At 45.5% G+C, this 19,729-nt stretch overlaps 1 protein-coding gene across 1 annotated transcript in view; it reads right to left on the bottom strand.

Moving 5' to 3' along the window:
• Window positions 1–1,209: 1,209 nt before the first annotated feature.
• The window catches only part of LOC139759612 (uncharacterized), a 34,168-nt gene continuing 15,648 nt past the window's right edge, over window positions 1,210–19,729 (bottom strand). The window contains exons 2-10 of the mRNA XM_071681959.1: window positions 17,242–17,348; window positions 14,495–15,799; window positions 13,212–14,372; window positions 10,132–10,241; window positions 9,745–9,963; window positions 8,481–8,596; window positions 7,356–7,508; window positions 5,994–6,632; window positions 1,210–5,845 (exon numbers count right to left, since the gene is read on the bottom strand). Of these exons, the coding sequence (XP_071538060.1) occupies window positions 4,066–5,845; window positions 5,994–6,632; window positions 7,356–7,508; window positions 8,481–8,596; window positions 9,745–9,963; window positions 10,132–10,241; window positions 13,212–14,372; window positions 14,495–15,799; window positions 17,242–17,344 (5,586 nt within the window). The 5' untranslated portion in view covers window positions 17,345–17,348 and the 3' untranslated portion in view covers window positions 1,210–4,065. The remainder of the gene's footprint in view (window positions 5,846–5,993; window positions 6,633–7,355; window positions 7,509–8,480; window positions 8,597–9,744; window positions 9,964–10,131; window positions 10,242–13,211; window positions 14,373–14,494; window positions 15,800–17,241; window positions 17,349–19,729) is intronic.

The following is a 19,729-nucleotide window of genomic DNA, read 5'->3' as shown; positions in this document are numbered from 1 at the left end:
TGTTCTCCTTGACCCAGAAGGGACTGGCCAAATTCAGCTTGTGAACCCAGCTGAAAATACATGTATGGGCTGTATTATGAATACGTGGGAAATGGAGTTAATATCAAGACATCCTAGACTGTAAATATTCAATGAAATGGATGTGACTCTTCTTTCCAAAGGAAGTTTCAGAGCTTCTCTCCTCTTGCCCACTTTAATTCTAAGTTTTTTTTGTTCTTTGAAACTTTCTTCCTTCACATGTTCCTCTCACACATCATATAAAGCAAACACGCAGTCCCTTTTTTTCCCAACTGAAACCTGAAAATACATTGTGTCATCATAAAGATCTCTTTCGAACATACTCTGAATACCTTCTTATATCTTTCGTATATACCCTGAATATTCTGTTTATAACATATCTTTCGTATATACCCTGAATATTCTGTTTATAACATATCTTTCGTATATACCCTGAATATTCTGTTTATAACATATCTTTCGTATATACCCTGAATACCCTGTATATATCAAATGATAAATGACGATCGGTTATTACTCTAAAATATGGGTCCCATTCACTGCCTGTGTATATTTCGTGAAATCATTCTTTCAAACGGTGAACTGAAATACTTAACAAGTGAATGATATCATAATACCGGTTTCTCCCACCAAGTCGACCTCAGCGCCCATCTAAACCATCGCACTGACTGCGTTCGTCATACCCCTAATGTTATCTGTGTAATTCCTGTATGAATAATGACCTAAACTCGGTCATTATGCCTTTCAATCTAGCTCATGTCATCCCCTTTTGCCAGATTACTTTTCTTTCGTCTTCCAGGAGTACGTACGACCAAGATTTATAATACCCCCAGGTTGGTTGGTTGGTTGGTTCCCCCAGACCCGAGGATGTGACGGTACAGAAGGAAGGTGACGCTGGTCGTTTGTGGCGGATGATACTGTTCATCACTGCCTGACCAGCTCCCCTTTATTGTGTTAAAGAGGATGACCCGTGATCAAGGCTGCCCCGCACCTCTCTCTCTCTCTCTCTCTCTCTCTCTCTCTCTCTCTCTCTCTCTCTCTCTCTCTCTCTCTCTTTCTCTCTCTCTCTCTCTCTCTCTCTCTCTCTCTCTCTCTCTCTCTCTCTCTCTCTCTCTCTCTCTCTCTCTCTCTCTCTCTCTCTCGCTGGTTCTAGGTTTCGCTCAGTCATTCATAGGATAATAAAATCAGTAATGAGTATTCCGATGAAATCTTTATTAGAACAACAAATGGTTATAATCTTATTTATGGATTTTCAAGCAATTGAAGATTTCTTATAATATGGAGAGATGAGATGATCCCAAACCAAGAGGAGGAGGAGGAAGAAAAGGAACTTTTAGAAAATAGAAACACTTAAATCTACTTGTTATTAAAAGAATATGTACAACGGGGTGATCAAATAGAAAAATAAATATGGGTTGTATATTTATAATTCTGGTTTCCTTAAAGGAGACGATTGTGGTCATCCATTACTGTGTACGGAGAACCATCTGCCTCACACAGCTACTACCCTCTGGTCTACCACCTAACTGTGGTACCAGCTGCTCCATCAGTGTCTTCCCAACCACCCAACCATCTGCACCCAACCATTGCCTCACCACTCGCTGTGCCTTCTTGCACCAGCTGTTCTATAGTGCCCCTATTCCACCATCTGTGCCACCGGTTGCTTCACCATCTGCTGGGCTGGGGGACACTGCCAGATGGTTGTAAATGGCCTCGTTTAACAAAATGATTATTCTTTACTTCAAAATGATAAAAGATTTATACCAAAAGAGTGCATTTCATAGTATATATATATATATATATATATATATATATATATATATATATATATATATATATATATATATATATATATATATACTTAAACCCTTCATCCGAAAGCATGTATAAAAGCAAAGTCTGAAAATATATAACGTCAAGTTTCCCACATTCACCAGTTTCTTCATATATTTTCTTTATCTCGATTAGAATAAACGTCTGATTACGCGTCATGTTTGAAGGAAAACCGACATTATCTTTGTTATTTAGAAAAGTATAGATAATAATAAGTGACAGTATCTGATCCTTCTGGGCAAACCTTTCATTCCTGAAGTTATATATATATATATATATATATATATATATATATATATATATATATATATATATATATATATATATATATATATATATATATATATATATATATATCCCTGGGGATAGGGGAGAAAGAATACTTCCCACGTATTCCCTGCGTGTCGTAGAAGGCGACTAAAAGGGGAGGGAGCGGGTGGCTGGAAATCCTCCCCTTTCTTGTTTTTTTTAATTTTCCAAAAGAAGGAACAGAGAAGGGGGTCAGGTGAGGATATTCTCTCTAAGGCCCAGTTCTCTGTTCTTAATGCTACCTCGCTAACGCGGGAAATGGCAAATAGTATGAAAAAAAAAAAAAAAAAAAATATATATATATATATATATATATATATATATATATATATATATATATATATATATATATATATATATATATATATATAGGTTCATAAGTGTCTATGTTTCAAAGATGAGACATTGTCTTATCCTGGCCATCATAGAGAGGCTTCGAAAGACCATAAGACAGACATGGTTTTAGAGTTGAACTCCCTCAGTAGTGTTGCTGGAAGATATACCTGAATACCTGAACATCTTAAGAATCCCTTATGCAAATAGTAATACAAAATGTCTTTCAGTTAATCATCATACTGAAGGAGAAAGAAATATGATTAAGTACTTATAGGTTCTATGTACTGACAGGCAACACTATAGACTGAGGTGAAAAGTGTTGGTACTTAACGATCGTAGGTCCTAATTACATACCCAGGAAGGTAGAGAGTGACACAGTGTGACTACTTCGAGTTGTAAGTTGTTCACACACCTCGTACATCGAGCCGGAGTCTGTGTGTCTGTGGCACCTTTTCTCTCCTCAAAAGGAACGAGAGAATTCATGGTACATTGCAGCCTCATCCTGTGCTCTGAACCACCATCATCCAATGCTGGTTCTTCCTCGCTGCTCAGGATAATGTCTTGCACAGAGAAGGCTCGCTATACGCCCATCACATCACAAGACTTATGAAAATAGTGAACTGATGAACGAACCACAGCGCACCACGAGCGAGAGGGGACATCGTCCCCGAACTAACTGGACGAAAATGAAATTTTTGGGGGCAGATATGATCAGATGTAGTCACACTGTCACCTTCGTCCATCAGGACTGACCTGGGGTGTAGCAAAGTGACCAGAAAGGGATTCAAAACTATGGGGACCGAGAGGATCAGACTCATGAAACGCACAGATATTTCCCATCTGTTTTTACCACGACGCTGAACTGTAAATAAACATTTATAGACACAGAAATTTAGTCTATATGTAAGAATATTAAAGAATTGGAATTCAATTTATTTTGGCGTATATCATTTGTGATCCGAATCTTTTTTAGTTATAGCAATGTAAAGACCAGAAGGATCGAGTCCTTATATGCTCTTTGTAAAAGTGATTATATATATATATATATATATATATATATATATATATATATATATATATATATATATATATATATATATATATATATATATATGAGTGTAAGATGAATGCACGTCTGTGAAACCGACCGTGCCTCCATTGCTACAGTGAGAGAATACTCACTATCAACAAGTGTTAACACAGTAGGACAACATCAGGTACTTGAATGTTGGACAACACCACCAAACTCTGTGATTTCCGGACCCTGGCGTGAGTGTGTGTGTGTGTGTGTCTGTGTACACGATCGAACGCCCTCCTCCCTCCCACAGCTTAGTGTTAACGACATGAAGAGCAAGCACTTGCTGAACCATAAACCATACCAGGACGAAATGTATTGGACCAAGGAAAAGAAAGAAGTTACTTTCGAACGATTATGAAGATCTTTTTTTCTTGTTTGCTTTTTTCGTGCCCTGTTGGGCTCATAGGAGATTCAGGTGAACCCAGTACCAGAGGGTAATCCCTCAGGCTGTGTAGGAATCAACAGGCTAATATGAAGTTGTGATATGGGGTCTATTGTGAGGCCTGAGCTGATGAAGGTCCCTGGGATTCCTGTGGTCTGTAACTCAACCTTGGGAGAGCTGATGGATCGCCCAGTCCTCCTGTGGGTTCTCTCTGTGAGGAGGGAGCCACCTGCAGCTGAGCTCCTTCATCTAGAGGTATATTTGTGTTCGATACAGACGGTGGCAGCTGAGGTGCTGTTGGTCGAGTCTGTGTTGAGTTATGTCTCGAGGATTGAGTCTGTCCTGCAACATATTCTGGGGTCTGAACCTGTGATGAGGTGTTTTCTAGGGTTTGAATCTGCGCTGGCTGTTGTTGCGAAGTTGCAGTCTGTTTGGGGATATAGTTGGCGGTGTGAGTCTGTGCTGAGTCGAGTTCTGAGTGATGAGTCAGCGGCAATCGAGACTCCTTAGAATGAAGCGGCGTTGCGGTGTACTCTGGAGGAGGAGTTTGGGTGGGTTGGCTTCCTGGAGTTTGAGACTGTGTCGGGTTGTGGTTTGAAATTTGCTTCACGAAGAAGTCTGGTGTCTGGATCTGTGATGAGTGACTTTCTACAGTTCCATTTTCTCCTGGACGAGTCTTTAGCGCTTGTGTCGCGAGGTGTTCTTCACCCTGCATGTTCTTTAAGTACTCTTCCGTTGGCTGGATTTGTGTTGCGTCGTACTCTGGTCTTTGTGTTGATGTGTATTCCGGGGTCTCGGGTGAATAACGTTTTGGGATGTTGATTTGTGTTGAGTAAGTGTGTGGACTTTGTGTTGAGTGGTACGTTCTAGTCCGAAACTGTGGTGTGTGTTGTTTCTTGCTTTCAGGAGAGACTGAATGGTGCTTCTTAATATCAGATGATGTCTTTCTATGAGTCTTCGGGTGCTGATTGGTGTCCTCGTCTCTAACTGCCTCTGGAGTTGAGGAACGAGGGGTTTCGTTGGTCTGGTAGTTCGGATATGGATCCATCGAACTCGCACTCAAAGCGGAGGATTGCTTCGAAGCTCCGAGATCTTTCACTCTCGTTCCATTCCCAAACGCCATCTCTTGAAGATGAGGCTTCAGAGTGTCGACCCTACCGGGTTCAGACGTGCGATTGCTTGGCTCTACAGCAACAACAACACTATCGGTCTCGTTCTGCGTGTCCGAAGCCTCTGGTTCTAACACTTCGCGAAACACTGAGGAAGTCTTCACACCCCCTGACGACGGTGATTGCGTATCTAGGTCATCAGAGGTGTTAGAATGGTTCATCTGCCGTTCCCTGTCATCGTCAGGAAGGTCATGAGACGCCACAGTAGGTAATGCTGAGTGAAGTTTGACGTCACCGGTCCATACAGAGCCATCTATACGTCGCTGATCATCAACTGTCGATGCAGAGGAGACGCTCTTCATGGGATCCGTGACTAACTGACCAAAATCAAGGGAGAGATGAGGGGGTGCGTTGAGGTGAACGTTGCCACGGTTCGTAGACTTGCCAAGGACTGGAGGTAATGAAGGAGTGGTGGTAGTAGTAGCAGTAGTAGCAGTAGCAGCAGTAGTAGCTGCAGTAGTGGTAGTAGTAGTGGTAGTATCAGTAGTGGTGGTCGTGTTAGTGGTCGTTGTAGTGGTTTCGGGACTCTCCACAGGGGGTCTTGGGGAATAGATCCTCCTAAACAGTGGCGGGATGGTGGTCGTGCGTGGGAGGGAGGCATCCGTATATAGAGATGACTTTCTAGTTTCAGCCACGATTCGAAACCCGGTGGATTTCCTGAAAGTTATGGGCTGTCTCGCGGGCTCCGACGGCCGACACAGGCTCAGGGCCAGGTTCGTCCTGCAAGAGGATATGATACATGTTTGTATGTATACATACGTATATATGAAGAGAAAGAGAGAAGAAGAGAAAAAGAGACTCTTTCATATACTTACCACTCACTCGTGTCGACATTTTTCGCAACATTTACGAAAGACAATAACCTTACCTGATGGCCACGTTGATGATGTCGTTCCCCCTGAAGAAATCAGAGGCCACAATGTTGGTCATGTGACCCCAGCGAACCCGCAACCACCTTGTGATGGCGTACTGCACCCGGTCCGCTAATCCCCGAACCCCCACGTGCGACCGAAGTATCAGATCCCAAAGGGAGGGAGTGAGGTGAGCCATAGCGGCCCACAGACGAGGGAATCCGACCCTTTTGTTCATTTGGGCGTCGAGGTAGACCCTGAGGTCCTCCAGGACCTGGGCGTTGGCCCATGCTTGAGCAAGGGGCGGCCAGACCCAGTCTTCTTGATCGGCGACGTCCGCGTCAGCGAAGGCAAATATCACGCGCTTTCTGATCCTCCAAATCTGATCGAGCGTGACGTGGGAGCCATAGCGGTTGTGGAGGAAATGCCCGCCCAAAGTGGCGTTCATCAGCGACAGGAGGAGAGGCACCGCCTCCGGTAGGTCGAAGCCGACGGGCGTCCGGTGGATGTCGAGGATGACCGGGTCCGGAGACATAGCTAGAAATCGCCTGACGGCGTTTAGCACCTCCAAGAGCGGCCGCCAGCGGACGAGGTCGTGGTTCACCCAGAGTAACTCGTCCGTGTCAGGGTAATAAGCGACGCGGAGATCCAGGTATCTGCGGGAGGAGAGAGTAAGAGGAGTCACCTTAGGCGAGGCTGAATCACTGTAGGCGCAGTCTCATCGAAGAAGAACTTCGCACTCTGAAGAAGTCTACATTACCCTGATACTGGAGGTAGCGCAGCCTTTAAGCCTTTTTTATCCGTACGTTCAGAAAGTAAAGATAGTGGTTGTGTAAGTGTTTGTGTGCATGCAGGTATTCATGCTTGTTGTGTGTCTATTCAATATTCATGCATGTATATGTGCTATAGTATATATCATCCGTGTGTGCGTGTGTGTGTGTGTGTTGTTCCTGTGCATGTGCTACGCAGTGAGCATATTTATATGTGTGTGTGTGTGTGTGTGTGTGTGTGTGTATTCATGACAGACCCCAGTCATACATGACAGGCCTTGTCGAGGCCACGCCATGTGTCTGTTTGTTTGTACGTACATCAGCGTCTGTTTGTACGTAAACGTGTATGTAAGGCACATGAATCTCTGTACACCTTTCCTGTGTGCTCTCCGTGCTTGTGTGAATATCTGACCACATCTCTATCACCGTAATCAATGCATGCCATTCTCAAGGTTGACTTGAAACTTAGGACGCTATCCTGAGTGTGTGTTATCTCTCCTCGTGTGAGGTGTGTGGTGGCAGGAGGCTTGTCATCTCCCCGTGTGAGGTGTGTGGTGGCAGGAGGCTTGTCACATCCCCATGTGAGGTGTGTAGTGGCAGGAGGCTCACCTGATGCCGTAGAGGAGCTGGGAGAGGACGTCCTCGTCCTGACACACGACCCAGGAGGACACCACGTCATCCTTGTCCCTGAGGGAGTAGGAGCCGGCGTTGTGGGCGCCCGGGATCACCAGGGATCTCAGGGACCGGCCACCTAGCACCTGCCTGAGGGAAGACAACAACCATTGTTTACCAGGGAAGAAAATAGGAGGTGGGGCGGACAGACAGGTCGCGTATTAAGTGCCTCGGGCTGTCTAAGGTCCGGCAAATCTTTAAACAGATCTAACGACCGATTACTTAAACGACGGTCGTACTTTTACTTACACTTGATCGTCTCTTTATACTTATATTTCTCAGGAATGGTAGTGGGTCAAGTGATCTTTCTGACACCTGTGATCGAAAGGCTTCTTAAGGATACCTCATGTCCTCAACCTGCTAAAGTAATTAGATTGTATAAGAATATAAGCTTGTTTCACTTTTCTGTTTATATATATATATATATATATATATATATATATATATATATATATATATATATATATATATATATATATATATATATATATATATATATATATATATATATATGTGTGTGTGTGTGTGTGTGTGTGTGTGTAGTGTCAAAGAGATGAGCTTGATTAGGCCATTCACTTAGCTGTGATGTCTCAACTAGCATAAGAAAAAAGTATAAAGTGTCCAAACATATACTTCCAAGCCAATACTGTACAATCAGACCTTCTGTGGATTCAATCGGCTTTTTCCTCAATCTTCATAAAACATAAGAGTAACTCACTATCGCCGACCCTATCTCTAACGCAGATCCCATTACCTGACGGTGCCCTCTTCATCCGGTCGTGGTCACCACCTCGATCCCTCTGGGATCAATGACAAGTCCTTCATTCCTTTAAGACGAAGGCAGAATGAACGTCTTTCTCACACCTGTACTCGAAACAGATGAAAGAACAGCAAAGACTGCGTTCGCTTTTACAAAGAAAAAAAAAATATGAGAGTCAATAAGGAGGTAAACGATAAACAACACCTGTGAGAGAAGTTCTCATTAAGGACCAAATGGATTAAATTCTTCCCATCGTTGGCATGTGTTCTGGGATGGAGGGATGGAGGTGGGGAGGACGTTACCTGTTGTCGAAGAGCCATGTGGGATGGGCGGCGACACACTCAGCAACCAGGGACAACCCGTTCCTGACGAATGCCACGTAGGGGCCCACACATCCGCCCCTCTCCAGCACGCTCAGCTGTGGCAGGCAGGTGTCTTGTCAGAGGCAGTGTCCAGGTGTGTAAGACACCTGTGGTAGGGGTCAGGGATAGTTCTCAGGTGTGAAAGACACCTGTAGTTGTAAAGATTGTACTCTGCCCAGGCAGGGAAAAGTCTGGGTAGGGAGCTATGCTGATATGAGACGGGGCGCTGTCAGAGACAGAGAGAGACAGACAGAGAAACAGAAAGACAGACGAAGACAGAGGCTCAACCATACATATATATATATATATGTGTATATAAATATATATATATATATATATATATATATATATATATATATATATATATATATATATATATATATATATATATATATATATATATATATATATAAATATATATATATATATATATATATATATATATATATATATATATATATATATATATATATATATATATATATATATATATATATATATATATATATGTGAAATCTTAACTACTAGGTATTGCTATCTGCAAAAGACAAGTATAGAAACACACCTTTGTATATACTCTACCATAACAAATTCGTAGCTCCGTCTCTTTGTAAACTTCTACCTAAAATTATTCAAATCATGCTTTCAAATTAAACCACATGTAGAGCTTCACATGCCTCCACGCCACTCCACTTAACACAGGGTTGATCCAAACAACATACATATGCATGTCACATAACGCATCGACTCCACATCACATGTATTTCCATACCTCGCGTCTCCCAGAGAATGCTTACTCAACCTTCCTCAACTCCACGTTTCCTCTCAGCACACACCTACTGCCCACAACCCCATATTTACCGTCTACAACACACATACCGTCCACAACCTACGAATCTGCTGTCCATAAGCTACATACCGTCTAAAACACGCATATTTACCGTCCACAATCTCACATCTACCATCCATAGCCCAAAGTCTAGTTTCTACAACAATGTATCTACCGCCTACAACCCTACATCTGCTGCCCACAACCCCACATGTACCGCCCACAACCCTACATCTACCACCCAGAACCCTACATCTACCGCCCACAACCCTACATCTACAGCCCACAACCCTACATCTACAGCCCACAATCCTACATCTGCCGCCCCACACATACGAGGGCTAGCCAGCACATCTGCTGGGGAGCTGAACCCACCTCAGTCCTGTGCTGCGGGAGGCTAGTGGTGACGGTGCCGCGGGAGGAGTACGGGGCCTCCCAAAAGAGAGGGCGCGGCATCTGCCAGAACTGTTGGACTCCGTCGGCGGGAGGAGGAGCCGCGGTGGTGGACGGGGCCCTCAAGTGAGGGGGTCGTGGGTCCTCCTCAAACACCCCGACCCAATCGCCCTCGAGGATCTCCTCCGCGTCCCAGTTAATCTGTCGCAATCATCCACATGAGAGAAGACATTTTGATCCACCTGCCACAATGTATGACGAGTATACAACACCTGACACGCGACCATGATCCATTATACATCTAAGACTGTATAGAAATGATGCGATATACAGTATACATTTATGGACTATATGAAAGATAAACCTCACCTGCAGGAGCCTGAAGAAGAACTCGTTGTCCTTCTTCTCGGGGGAGGCCTTCAGCGTTGGCCACACCCGCACGCCCGCGCCGCCAGAACCCACCAGGTCGGCACACACTTCTGCAAGAGAGACTCTGTGGTTAGCAGACCCTTCGACAGTGGCTGACGTCGCCCCCTCCCTCACACTAATGAGAGAGAAAGATGATCATGAAGAAAATAAGATGTAGCTGATATCCGCGTTGGTACGACCCTTGAGCATGATGGTACGGTCCTTGAGCACGACGGTACGATACTTTGAGCACGACGGTACGATACCTTGAGCACGACGGTGCGACCCTTGAGCACGACGGAACGATACCTGGAGCACGACGGTACGATCCTTGAGCACGACGGTACGGTCCTTGAGCAAGACGGTACGGTCATTGAGCACGACGGTACGGTCCTTGAGCACGACGGTACGATCCTTTGAGTACGACGGTGCGGTCCTTGAGTACGACGGTACGAGTGTAAGGTATGATGACTAGCGTTCATCATCCCCCAGGGTCGTGTCGCTATGTACAGAAGAGAGAAGCAGAAACACCAAGTGTATTCAACACTATGGTCTCCAGATAACACTAAGTGGCGGATCACGTACAGTAAGTGGCAGGTCACACACAGTAAGTGGCAGGTCACACACAGTAAGTGGCAGATCACACACACAGTAAGTGGCAGGTCACACACAGTAAGTGGCAGGTCACACACAGTAAGTGGCAGGTCACACACAGTAAGTGGCAGGTCACACACAGTAAGTGGCAGATCTCACACAGTAAGTGGCAGGTCACACACAGTAAGTGGCAGATCACACACAGTAAGTGGCAGATCACACACAGTAAGTGGCAGATCACACACAGTAAGTGGCAGATCACACACAGTAAGTGGCAGAGCTGAAGAAGAGGAAAATGAAGGTCTTACGTCTCCAGGAACAGTGTGTACGCCAGGTCCTCTACCCGAATGGCTTCACAACAAGATGTTTTCGATCCAACTTTTGATTTATGCTCTTTAGAAGAACACTAGTAAAGGGGAGATTACATTCTTCACAAAAAAAAAATAGAAAAAGGAATTTTAGTAGATTAGTTCAATCAGTGACATGAACGCGCTTATACTGGCGTTTAGAGAAGGCAAGAAAAGGCGTGGTGAGTTAAGAGATGTATACAAGCATAGCCAGATGATCCAGTTGGGTAAGTGATTGTATAGAAAAAGCGTAGACAGATTGGAGGTGATGGCAGTAAGGTCATGACCCTCTGGGCCATGAACAAAGGCAATCAGTTGCTTCCTTTAAGATTCTTAAGGATGGAAATAAACACAACACGAAGGCTTGAACTTACCCATCACATGTGTGGGAGGATTTCAGCCACTCCCTGCGGGTATAGTGTTGTTATAACCTGAGTATATGAGAACCAGCGGGTCATAGAATAGCAGGACATTATGGAAGGACTTTAGATGGTATGAGAAAAGTATATTGTCCGTGGGGAGAAACGGTGTAAACAGAGAGAGGCTTAAGAGATAAAAATCTTGAGTCAGGTAAGGTCAAAGTCTGGGGATGTGAGGCCCGTAACGTCGACCAACTCCTTGTGCGAGGATGAACAGTTGGGTCGACTGTAGACCAACTGCCACAAAGCAGGATTCGAACCCCTGCCGGCCCGTGAACAAGTCACGGCCAACAACTGTAATCCGTTGCACCAACCGTTGTGTTGATGTTGGGGTACGCCAAGACCCCCTTCTGTCTCTGAAGGTGGACGTGTGTGAAGGCTGTAGTCGGAGACGAAGAGGAGATCAAGATAAAAAAGATATCTATAGTCAGTTGAAATGTAGATACTATTCAGATAGTCTTGTACAGAAGAGTTTAGCAGATTTACTGCAAATATTGTTGACGTGAATGGAAACACTGTGGTCATACATAGACAGTGAGGAGAATAAAGAGACAAGACAACATATTTATTTAATGCTCATCGTATAATCCCGTTATACAACATTACGATCTATGCCATATGAGATAGTGGAGAGATTAGCTTAGAGAAGTCATGTACTAATTTACGGATTACAGAAATCTGACTGGCCAGCAATAGCACGATTCACTGATTCTAAACTCCTTACTTCATGTTCAAGAGCTCCCCATCCTCAGGCCTTACCATCTTCCACTTCATCATCATTAACAAAACCAACCAAAATTCGTACACGTCCCTAACACAGAGAGCAATAAGACAAGAACTCTATCCTCTGTAGTTACAGCTCTCACGCGAAACATAGAGACCAGCTTTGGGACAAATAAAACTCATGTACCATCAACACAGACCGTATGGAAATATCAGAAATGTAAATAACACCATTACAGACCAAACCAATGAACTCTTTCAAATGATAATGGGCAATTTGCAACACTCCATTACAACACCACACATAACCTCGACGGCTTCACCCAACCATAACCCTTCTCCTACACGTCACTAGTCACTATAGAAATCAACAAAGCATTCGACAATACATCCCCCAACATGTACTCACGATAACATGACGCCATCCCGCAAAAGGAAAAAAATGCATTGATACCCAGCTTCATAGGAGGCTACCACTTCACAGTTTCTTAGAAATCATTCACCTCTAAAATCTTGTGCCCACAAATCTTCCCTTTTCCAACAAACACAACATAGACAACACACACTCACGCGGTAGTAAATGGTTAAAAACACTGAGCGAATTAACTCTCCAGCTGAGTTTCAAGCTTTACCTCTGCAGATATAAGCCCATTTGAAACTGCACTCCCTAGGCATGTACGAGTCATACTTTCTCCTCTATGTTCTGCACACTTCCCATCTGCACTACTGTCTGTACCGCTGTCTTTTTAAACAATTGATGGACATCAATTTACAATTGATTTCCATTTTCTGAATATTTCATCATCGTTACTCTCTACTATAGTTAGCCATTTTTATACGCTGATGGACACATCGATGGCTCGTATTCCCTCACGCTAATCAAAGGGAGAAATCTGCTGCTGATATGTAAACACTGAAGGTGAGAATCTGGCCTACACACACGTGTGTTAATTTAGACGTCGTAAATTCACCTCTATTGCAACATCCACATAACCTGCCGATAGAACGAAGTCACTTGAGATAACGCTTATCTGTTGCCACCACCTGCTTCGCAGCCACCGCGTCACGTTGCGATTGACCTCGTCCGCCATGGTCCTCAGGCCACCGAGGTCATCCGTGACAACATCCAGAGCCAGAGGCGTCAGCTGACCACTCAGGGTCCAGGGTGGAGTGGGTGGACCATCCACCTGGAACACGTGGATCATATAATCCTCCAGACCTGCCAGAGTCTGGGCGTTAGCCCATCGACCAGGCATCGACGGCCAGAACAGTGGATGATCACTGGTCTGTCCGTTATCATACATAACGATAAGACTCGCCGAAGACTCCAGCAGGTTAGCGAGAGGAACCTGCCACCCGTGGCTCCTCGGAGCCATCATGTCCCCACACGTCTCCGTGATGAGGGCCACGCACCCCTCGTGATGCGCGCTGGTTTCGAAGAAGGTGAAGCCACCTACAGACACCAGCACCACCTCCCCTGTGTCTGAGACGAAGGACCGCACCTGCTGCAGTACGTCCCTGAAGGGGCGCCACACCGTCAAGCCATGAACCACCCAGTATGGCTCGTCGGGCTCGGCCACGAAGTAACCCACACGAAGGTCAATGTACCTATTGCCGTAGACTAGTTGGCTGTACACAGTCTCGTCCTGCGTGATCGCATATTTGTACAATACGGTGTTAGCGATGGCTGAGTACGGGGTGTACGTTCCCGCATCGTGAACCCCAGGTATGACAAGATCACGTAGCGACACCCCACCTAACTGTTCTTTGAACACAGACATCCACCTGGGGCGGACTTTGACACAGTCAGTGGCTATGGGACCGTCATGCCGCACGTAAGCGACCCACCAGCCTAAGCAGGAAGCTTCTGTCATGTTGGCGTGGACGGGTAAGATCGGCAGAGTCACGTCTGTAAGACGGTGGTCTGCGCTGGCTTCCGGGGTCACTCTGAACACTGGTGTCGACCAGTCCCCACTCGGGTCGTGGTCGAAGAGGCCGACCCAGTCACCCTCCCACACCTCAGGCACGTCCCAGTTCATTTCTAGCTGTCGCTGCGTGGTCATGCCCTCGGGGGACGTAGAGGCTAACGCTGACACCCAGAGCCACACGCGAGGCCCACCTGCCGGAGACAAACGTAAGTATTATTGAGGAACGTGCGTCGTGCCACCTGCAGGAGCAAGATGATCAGTGTAGTCATATCATCACACGGAAGTATAATGATGATATACCAGTGAAACTTACTTGGATCAGCTGCTGCGTCGCCTCCCACAGCAGTGTTTGTAGATGCCCACCACCGCTTGGCCCTGTCGGACATCTGTTTCTTCTTCCCCTTAGTCAAGCACCGACGCCTCATCTTATTCGCTGCTACGGCGATGGAGACAACGTCGGAGGCAGGGAGGTAGTCCATGGCGACGATGTTGACGAGGTCCCACCAGTCCTGTCGGAACCAGTTCGTCACTGGGGGGTTGGTGACGGCGGCGGCTCCCCGCAGACCTCCCCAGGTGTTTGTGGCCACGTTGAAGGCTGAGGGTGTGAACTCTGCCATAGCCGACCACAGCGACCCTCGCCCAGCCTGCTGGGGTATCCCAGTGTACAGGAAGGCCTCCAGTTCGCTCAGTTTGTTTGCGTCTCCCCAGAGGTGGTGGACATTATCCCACAAGTAAGGAGAATGGGATCCCATGGAATACGGGTACGTTACTATCAGTACGGATCTCCTTTCGTCCCACAGCTGACCCATCGTGGGATCCGGTGCCAAGTCCGCTGGCGCCATCCACTCCCGAAAACTAGACTCCAGAAGTGCGATCAGCTCTTTGTGACGCTCGGGGTAACCGCTAAAGCCAATCTGGGCCTCGTGTATATCAAAGACGACGACCTCCTCCGTCTGACTCATGAAATCGACCACGTCGTCAATATACCGCTGCAACGGAGCGATCTGGATCTCGCCGTGGTTGACGTAGAACTTATGCTCCGTGTGAGGGTAGTAGGCAATCCTCATGTCCACGTAGCGGGCACCCAGCACGAGCTGCTGCCACAGACTCTCGTCCTGGGTGAAGGTCCAACGGCCGACTAGGTCTCCGATGATGGCAAGGTTGAAGTGACCAGAGGCACCAGAGTCGTGAGTGCCGGGCAATACGACTTCAGTCAGCCGGGTCTCCAGCAGTTCTGACCTCAGGCCGGACATCCAGTGTGGCCGGAGCATCAAGCAGGCCGAGTGTAGCAAGACACCATCCCTCACGTACCCAGCCCAGTAGGGCAGGCACGAATCCTCCGCTCCTTCCACTGAGTTAGGCATGAGACTACCGTCCCATCTTTCGTCAGTCCTCGCCACTCCCTCGTTACCTGGGGCTGGGAACTGAGCCAGGGGATCGGCTAGGGACACTGCAGGATCCTTGGTCCACAATCCTACCCAGCAGCAGTCCTCATCGTGACCATCACTCATGCCATACCAGCTGACCTCCAGCCATCGCAGAGCTGTGGTGCCATTGATGGTGACCTCAGCCTCGGAACTGATGGACACGTAAACACCAGCAGACTCCAGCTGACATTCTGTAAGATGTAAGACACGATCATGACCTCTCGTGACCTTACCTGACCTCTGGCTATTGACCTAGCTCACACGGATGTGTACTGTGAGTGAGTCATCTTCTTGATGTGATGAACAATAGCAGACCTGTCCACACAGACTTATTCATCTCGTGTTGAATGTAGACAGACAGACAGGCAGACAGTGATGGCAGACATGTGTATCATGGGTCACAGACATGGGTATCATGGGTCACAGACATGGGTATCATGGGTCACAGACATGGGTATCATGGGTCACAGACATGGATGTCGTGGGTTACAGACAAAATGACCACAATTATACCACAGTGGGTCACGATACAGACACCATACCCATCATGGTTCGTTTACAGACGACGAACATCAGCCTAACCAAGACGTATGTTATAATGATCGTCGGTCATTTGGCCTTCTCAGATTATGCATAACTGTTGATCACACACAACATTAATCATCAAAGTGGACACCAAACAATCAAGGATTGTGAACGAGCACAGGCGACAGTCGCGCTTGAATGGTGATTTCAGAAGACTACGTACATAACATCACAGGTTATGAGGACAGAGGGTAGCGTCAGACATAGCCATTTGCCATACGACATAATGAACAGGGAGGAAGGAGAAGTTGTGGACCGGACACAAGGAACGATCCTTACAGTGGAAACTTAAAGGACAAATTATCTTCCATTTCTTTACGTGTTGGCTGGAGTAACTTAATGATGGTTGTTACGATGACAAGGAGGAAAGGAGAATATAGCCAAGTGAGGATTTTTCTTCTAATCCTCGGTCCTTTGTTCTTGAAGCTAACACGGGATATGGTGAACATGTAAAAACACATAACACAAAATAAACGCCACAAAATTGGTGTAAACAAATGAACATTGCGAATGAGGTTAGATATAATGAGTTATATGATCACAATGATGACAAGTATGATGGTTATCATAATAATGTAAATAATGATAAAGATAGTCAGGCACAAATTACCAATAATGATGATCCTGATTATGTTATTAATTATAATCATGATAGCAATGACGACCTAAAGAAAGAGGAGAAAAACGTTCAAAATATAATGAAACAACATTAGATCTTAAAAGAAAAAGTCAAAACTGTTGAAGAAAAGTAAAGACAGTAAAATGATAAGTACATAAAGAAAATAAAGGATGAAGAAAAAAAACTAGAGAGGGTAAAACAATAGACAGAATTGAGTTTTGTTATCATTTTTTTGTCTCTTCACTGCTGACACTGCCCGTTGACATGGCTTCACTTTATGGTTCACTGTAATCACTGTCAGGATCACCAAGTTTTTCTTGCACGTATATATAAACATAAATACCAAGAGAGATTCATAGAAGTGTTCAAGACCCGACCTGTGAGGAGGACTGATCGGTTGCCGGGATTCGAACTTTCTGCAGAACTTACCAGTGAACTTGGCTGCGTGTGTGACGGTGAGGCGATCAGTAATGAGGCACATGAGCGCCAGCCCCACCACAGCTCTTACCACGGCTTTCCACCACCACCACATCTGCCTGTGAGGGAGCGAGAGAAAGCAGGTGTTAGGAGGGCAAAATACATTCCGTTGAGAAAAAAAACTGTTTGGGGAGAAACTCGAATTAATTTTTGGGGGGAGGAAAGTTTATTATGGAGGATACGTTTTTTATGGGTCTTGTCTTGTAAGAGGTAATCCTGTTTGAGGAAGTGCTTGTTAGGGGGTAAAGTAAACTACTAAGAGACCTATCAATTTGTTAAGGGGGGGGGGGGGGGCAAACAAGCTGTCTGTGTAGAGCTAAGCGTTCTGTTATGGGGCAAAATAGTCCCCTAGGGGGGAAAAGAGCCTATTAGAAGGGAAACATCCTGCAAAAGGAGAAAGCAAATTGTTAAGAGCAAACAGTCATTTGGCGAGATGTGATCTCTTAGGTGGTGAAGCCAGTCTTTGGATGAGACAACAGTTTTAAGGAGGGAGATCCACTGTGTTAAACGAGGAAAACAGTTTCTCAGAAGTAAGACAAATATCTGTTCATCTCGCACGCACCAACGAACACTCCACACTGGGTGATAACCATTCAGTTAACCATCCTCTGCTGCCATCCTACATCAACTTAAACACAAGCGTGTAAAAAAAAAAATCAGGGAAATACCCTGCAATGAGGCACAGTCATGATGAACATACCCTGCCAGATGAGGCAAAATCCCACCACTTCTCCGCATCTTATGAGGCAAGTGAAGTATTCTTTTGGTTCCCAAGGTTGAGGAGGATAAGACAGACAAAGTGAGGTCAAAGTAGTCACGAAGGTGATGTACGCAAATTATTCAACGTACTCTTTGGTTTTGCTTGGGTAATAAAAAGGAATGTGTCGCTGGGTATGGCTGGTGCACTGACCCGGGGTGTTGGACGAGGATGAGGTGGCAGGCAGCCATAAGTGGTCTGTGGCAGAGGAAGAGGTAAGTGTGTGGTCTGCGAGAGAGAACGGTTGAGAGTGTGGTATAGTTCGTGGTGTGTGGGCGAGGACAGGTGTATGTGTGGTAGAATACGTGATCTGTGGAGAGGACGCGTAAGTGTGTGTGGTAGAACACGTGTTCTGTGTGAGAGAAGGCGTAAGAATGTGGTATAATATGTACTCTGTGGGAAAGGAGGAGTGTATGTGTGGTAGAACACACGGTCTGTGGGAGAGGACAGGTGAGTGTGTGGTAGAGCACATATTCTGTGGAAGAGGATGGGTAAGAGTGTGGTACCAACACGTGGTTTGTATGAGAAGGATGAGCTTGTGGTAGCACACGTGGTCTGTGGTAGAGGAGGTGGAGTGTATGGTACCTAACGTGGTCTGGAGAGGTGCAGTTACCTCTGTAGCCACCACACGGGGTCTCTGAAATACCCAGGTGGGTAAAGACACCAGCTGTTGGCCTCGTAAGAGAGGTCACCATCTGCCTGGGTTCCCAGCTTCTATACACCTCATCCCATCTTGGTTAGATCCGTCAACAGTAAACATTGTGACCTTCATCTCAGGAATCAAGGCACCTGGTGGGCGAACACCTGATGAATAATGAACAAATAACCTTTTTCTTCTACTGTTATATATAAGAAACTAGCATTCTGAGGAAAGACACGAGGAACCAGCATGCGTAATAGATTTTACCATTACTTTAATAAGGTCAGTTATTGACCATTCTGAACTAGCCATGACCATATCTAATCATACCTGAACTCGATAACTGATAATATGGACATAGTCTAAACCCTAAGGGACTGCAGACAGAGCTATACAACAAATATTTCTTTATCAAGATACTGTAATAAGGTAAATCTTTCCTTGTAACCCTGGGTATCTCTTAGAGCATTTAACAGGGTGTGGCATAAGTCTCTACTCTCTAAATTTCCTTCCATCAGCTTTTCTTTACTTCTCTCTGTTCTTCTTTACGTTGCTTCCTCTCTAGTTCGTCTGTTGCTGTAGTTGTTGATGGAGCGACCTTCCTCCCCTCTCCATCTCCTTCCTATCCTGTCAACGATGGTGTTCCTCAGTTATTGTCTTGTCTCCCTCTCTCTTCTTCTCTCCTCAACATCTATCCCTGTTCACTCTCACGCTGGTGATTTCCACTCGACAGACATTAACTCGTTTTCCCTCCCCTCATCACTGAAATACCCGTTCTCTTTCTCGTACTTAACACTCCCCCTCTTAACTCAAGCCTGTTCGTTGTTCAATATTTTGAAATGGGAACGTAGAAACCTGGTTAGATTCTACTTATATCGCATTCTAAATGTCGTTCGTCTTCGTCTGCTTAGTTTCAAACACCATAGTTCACCCTTTCATTGCCATAAACATTTGAGCTTAACCATATCCTTCACTTTTACCTGGAAACTTCACATGACCAACACTTCAAAACCTGCTTCCCAGCAGCTGGAAGTGTTGCACAG

The sequence above is a fragment of the Panulirus ornatus genome, chromosome 3, assembly GCF_036320965.1.
Source record: "Panulirus ornatus isolate Po-2019 chromosome 3, ASM3632096v1, whole genome shotgun sequence".
NCBI classification, from domain to species: Eukaryota; Metazoa; Arthropoda; class Malacostraca; order Decapoda; family Palinuridae; genus Panulirus; species Panulirus ornatus.
This window is presented reverse-complemented; position numbering and strand designations above follow the sequence as displayed.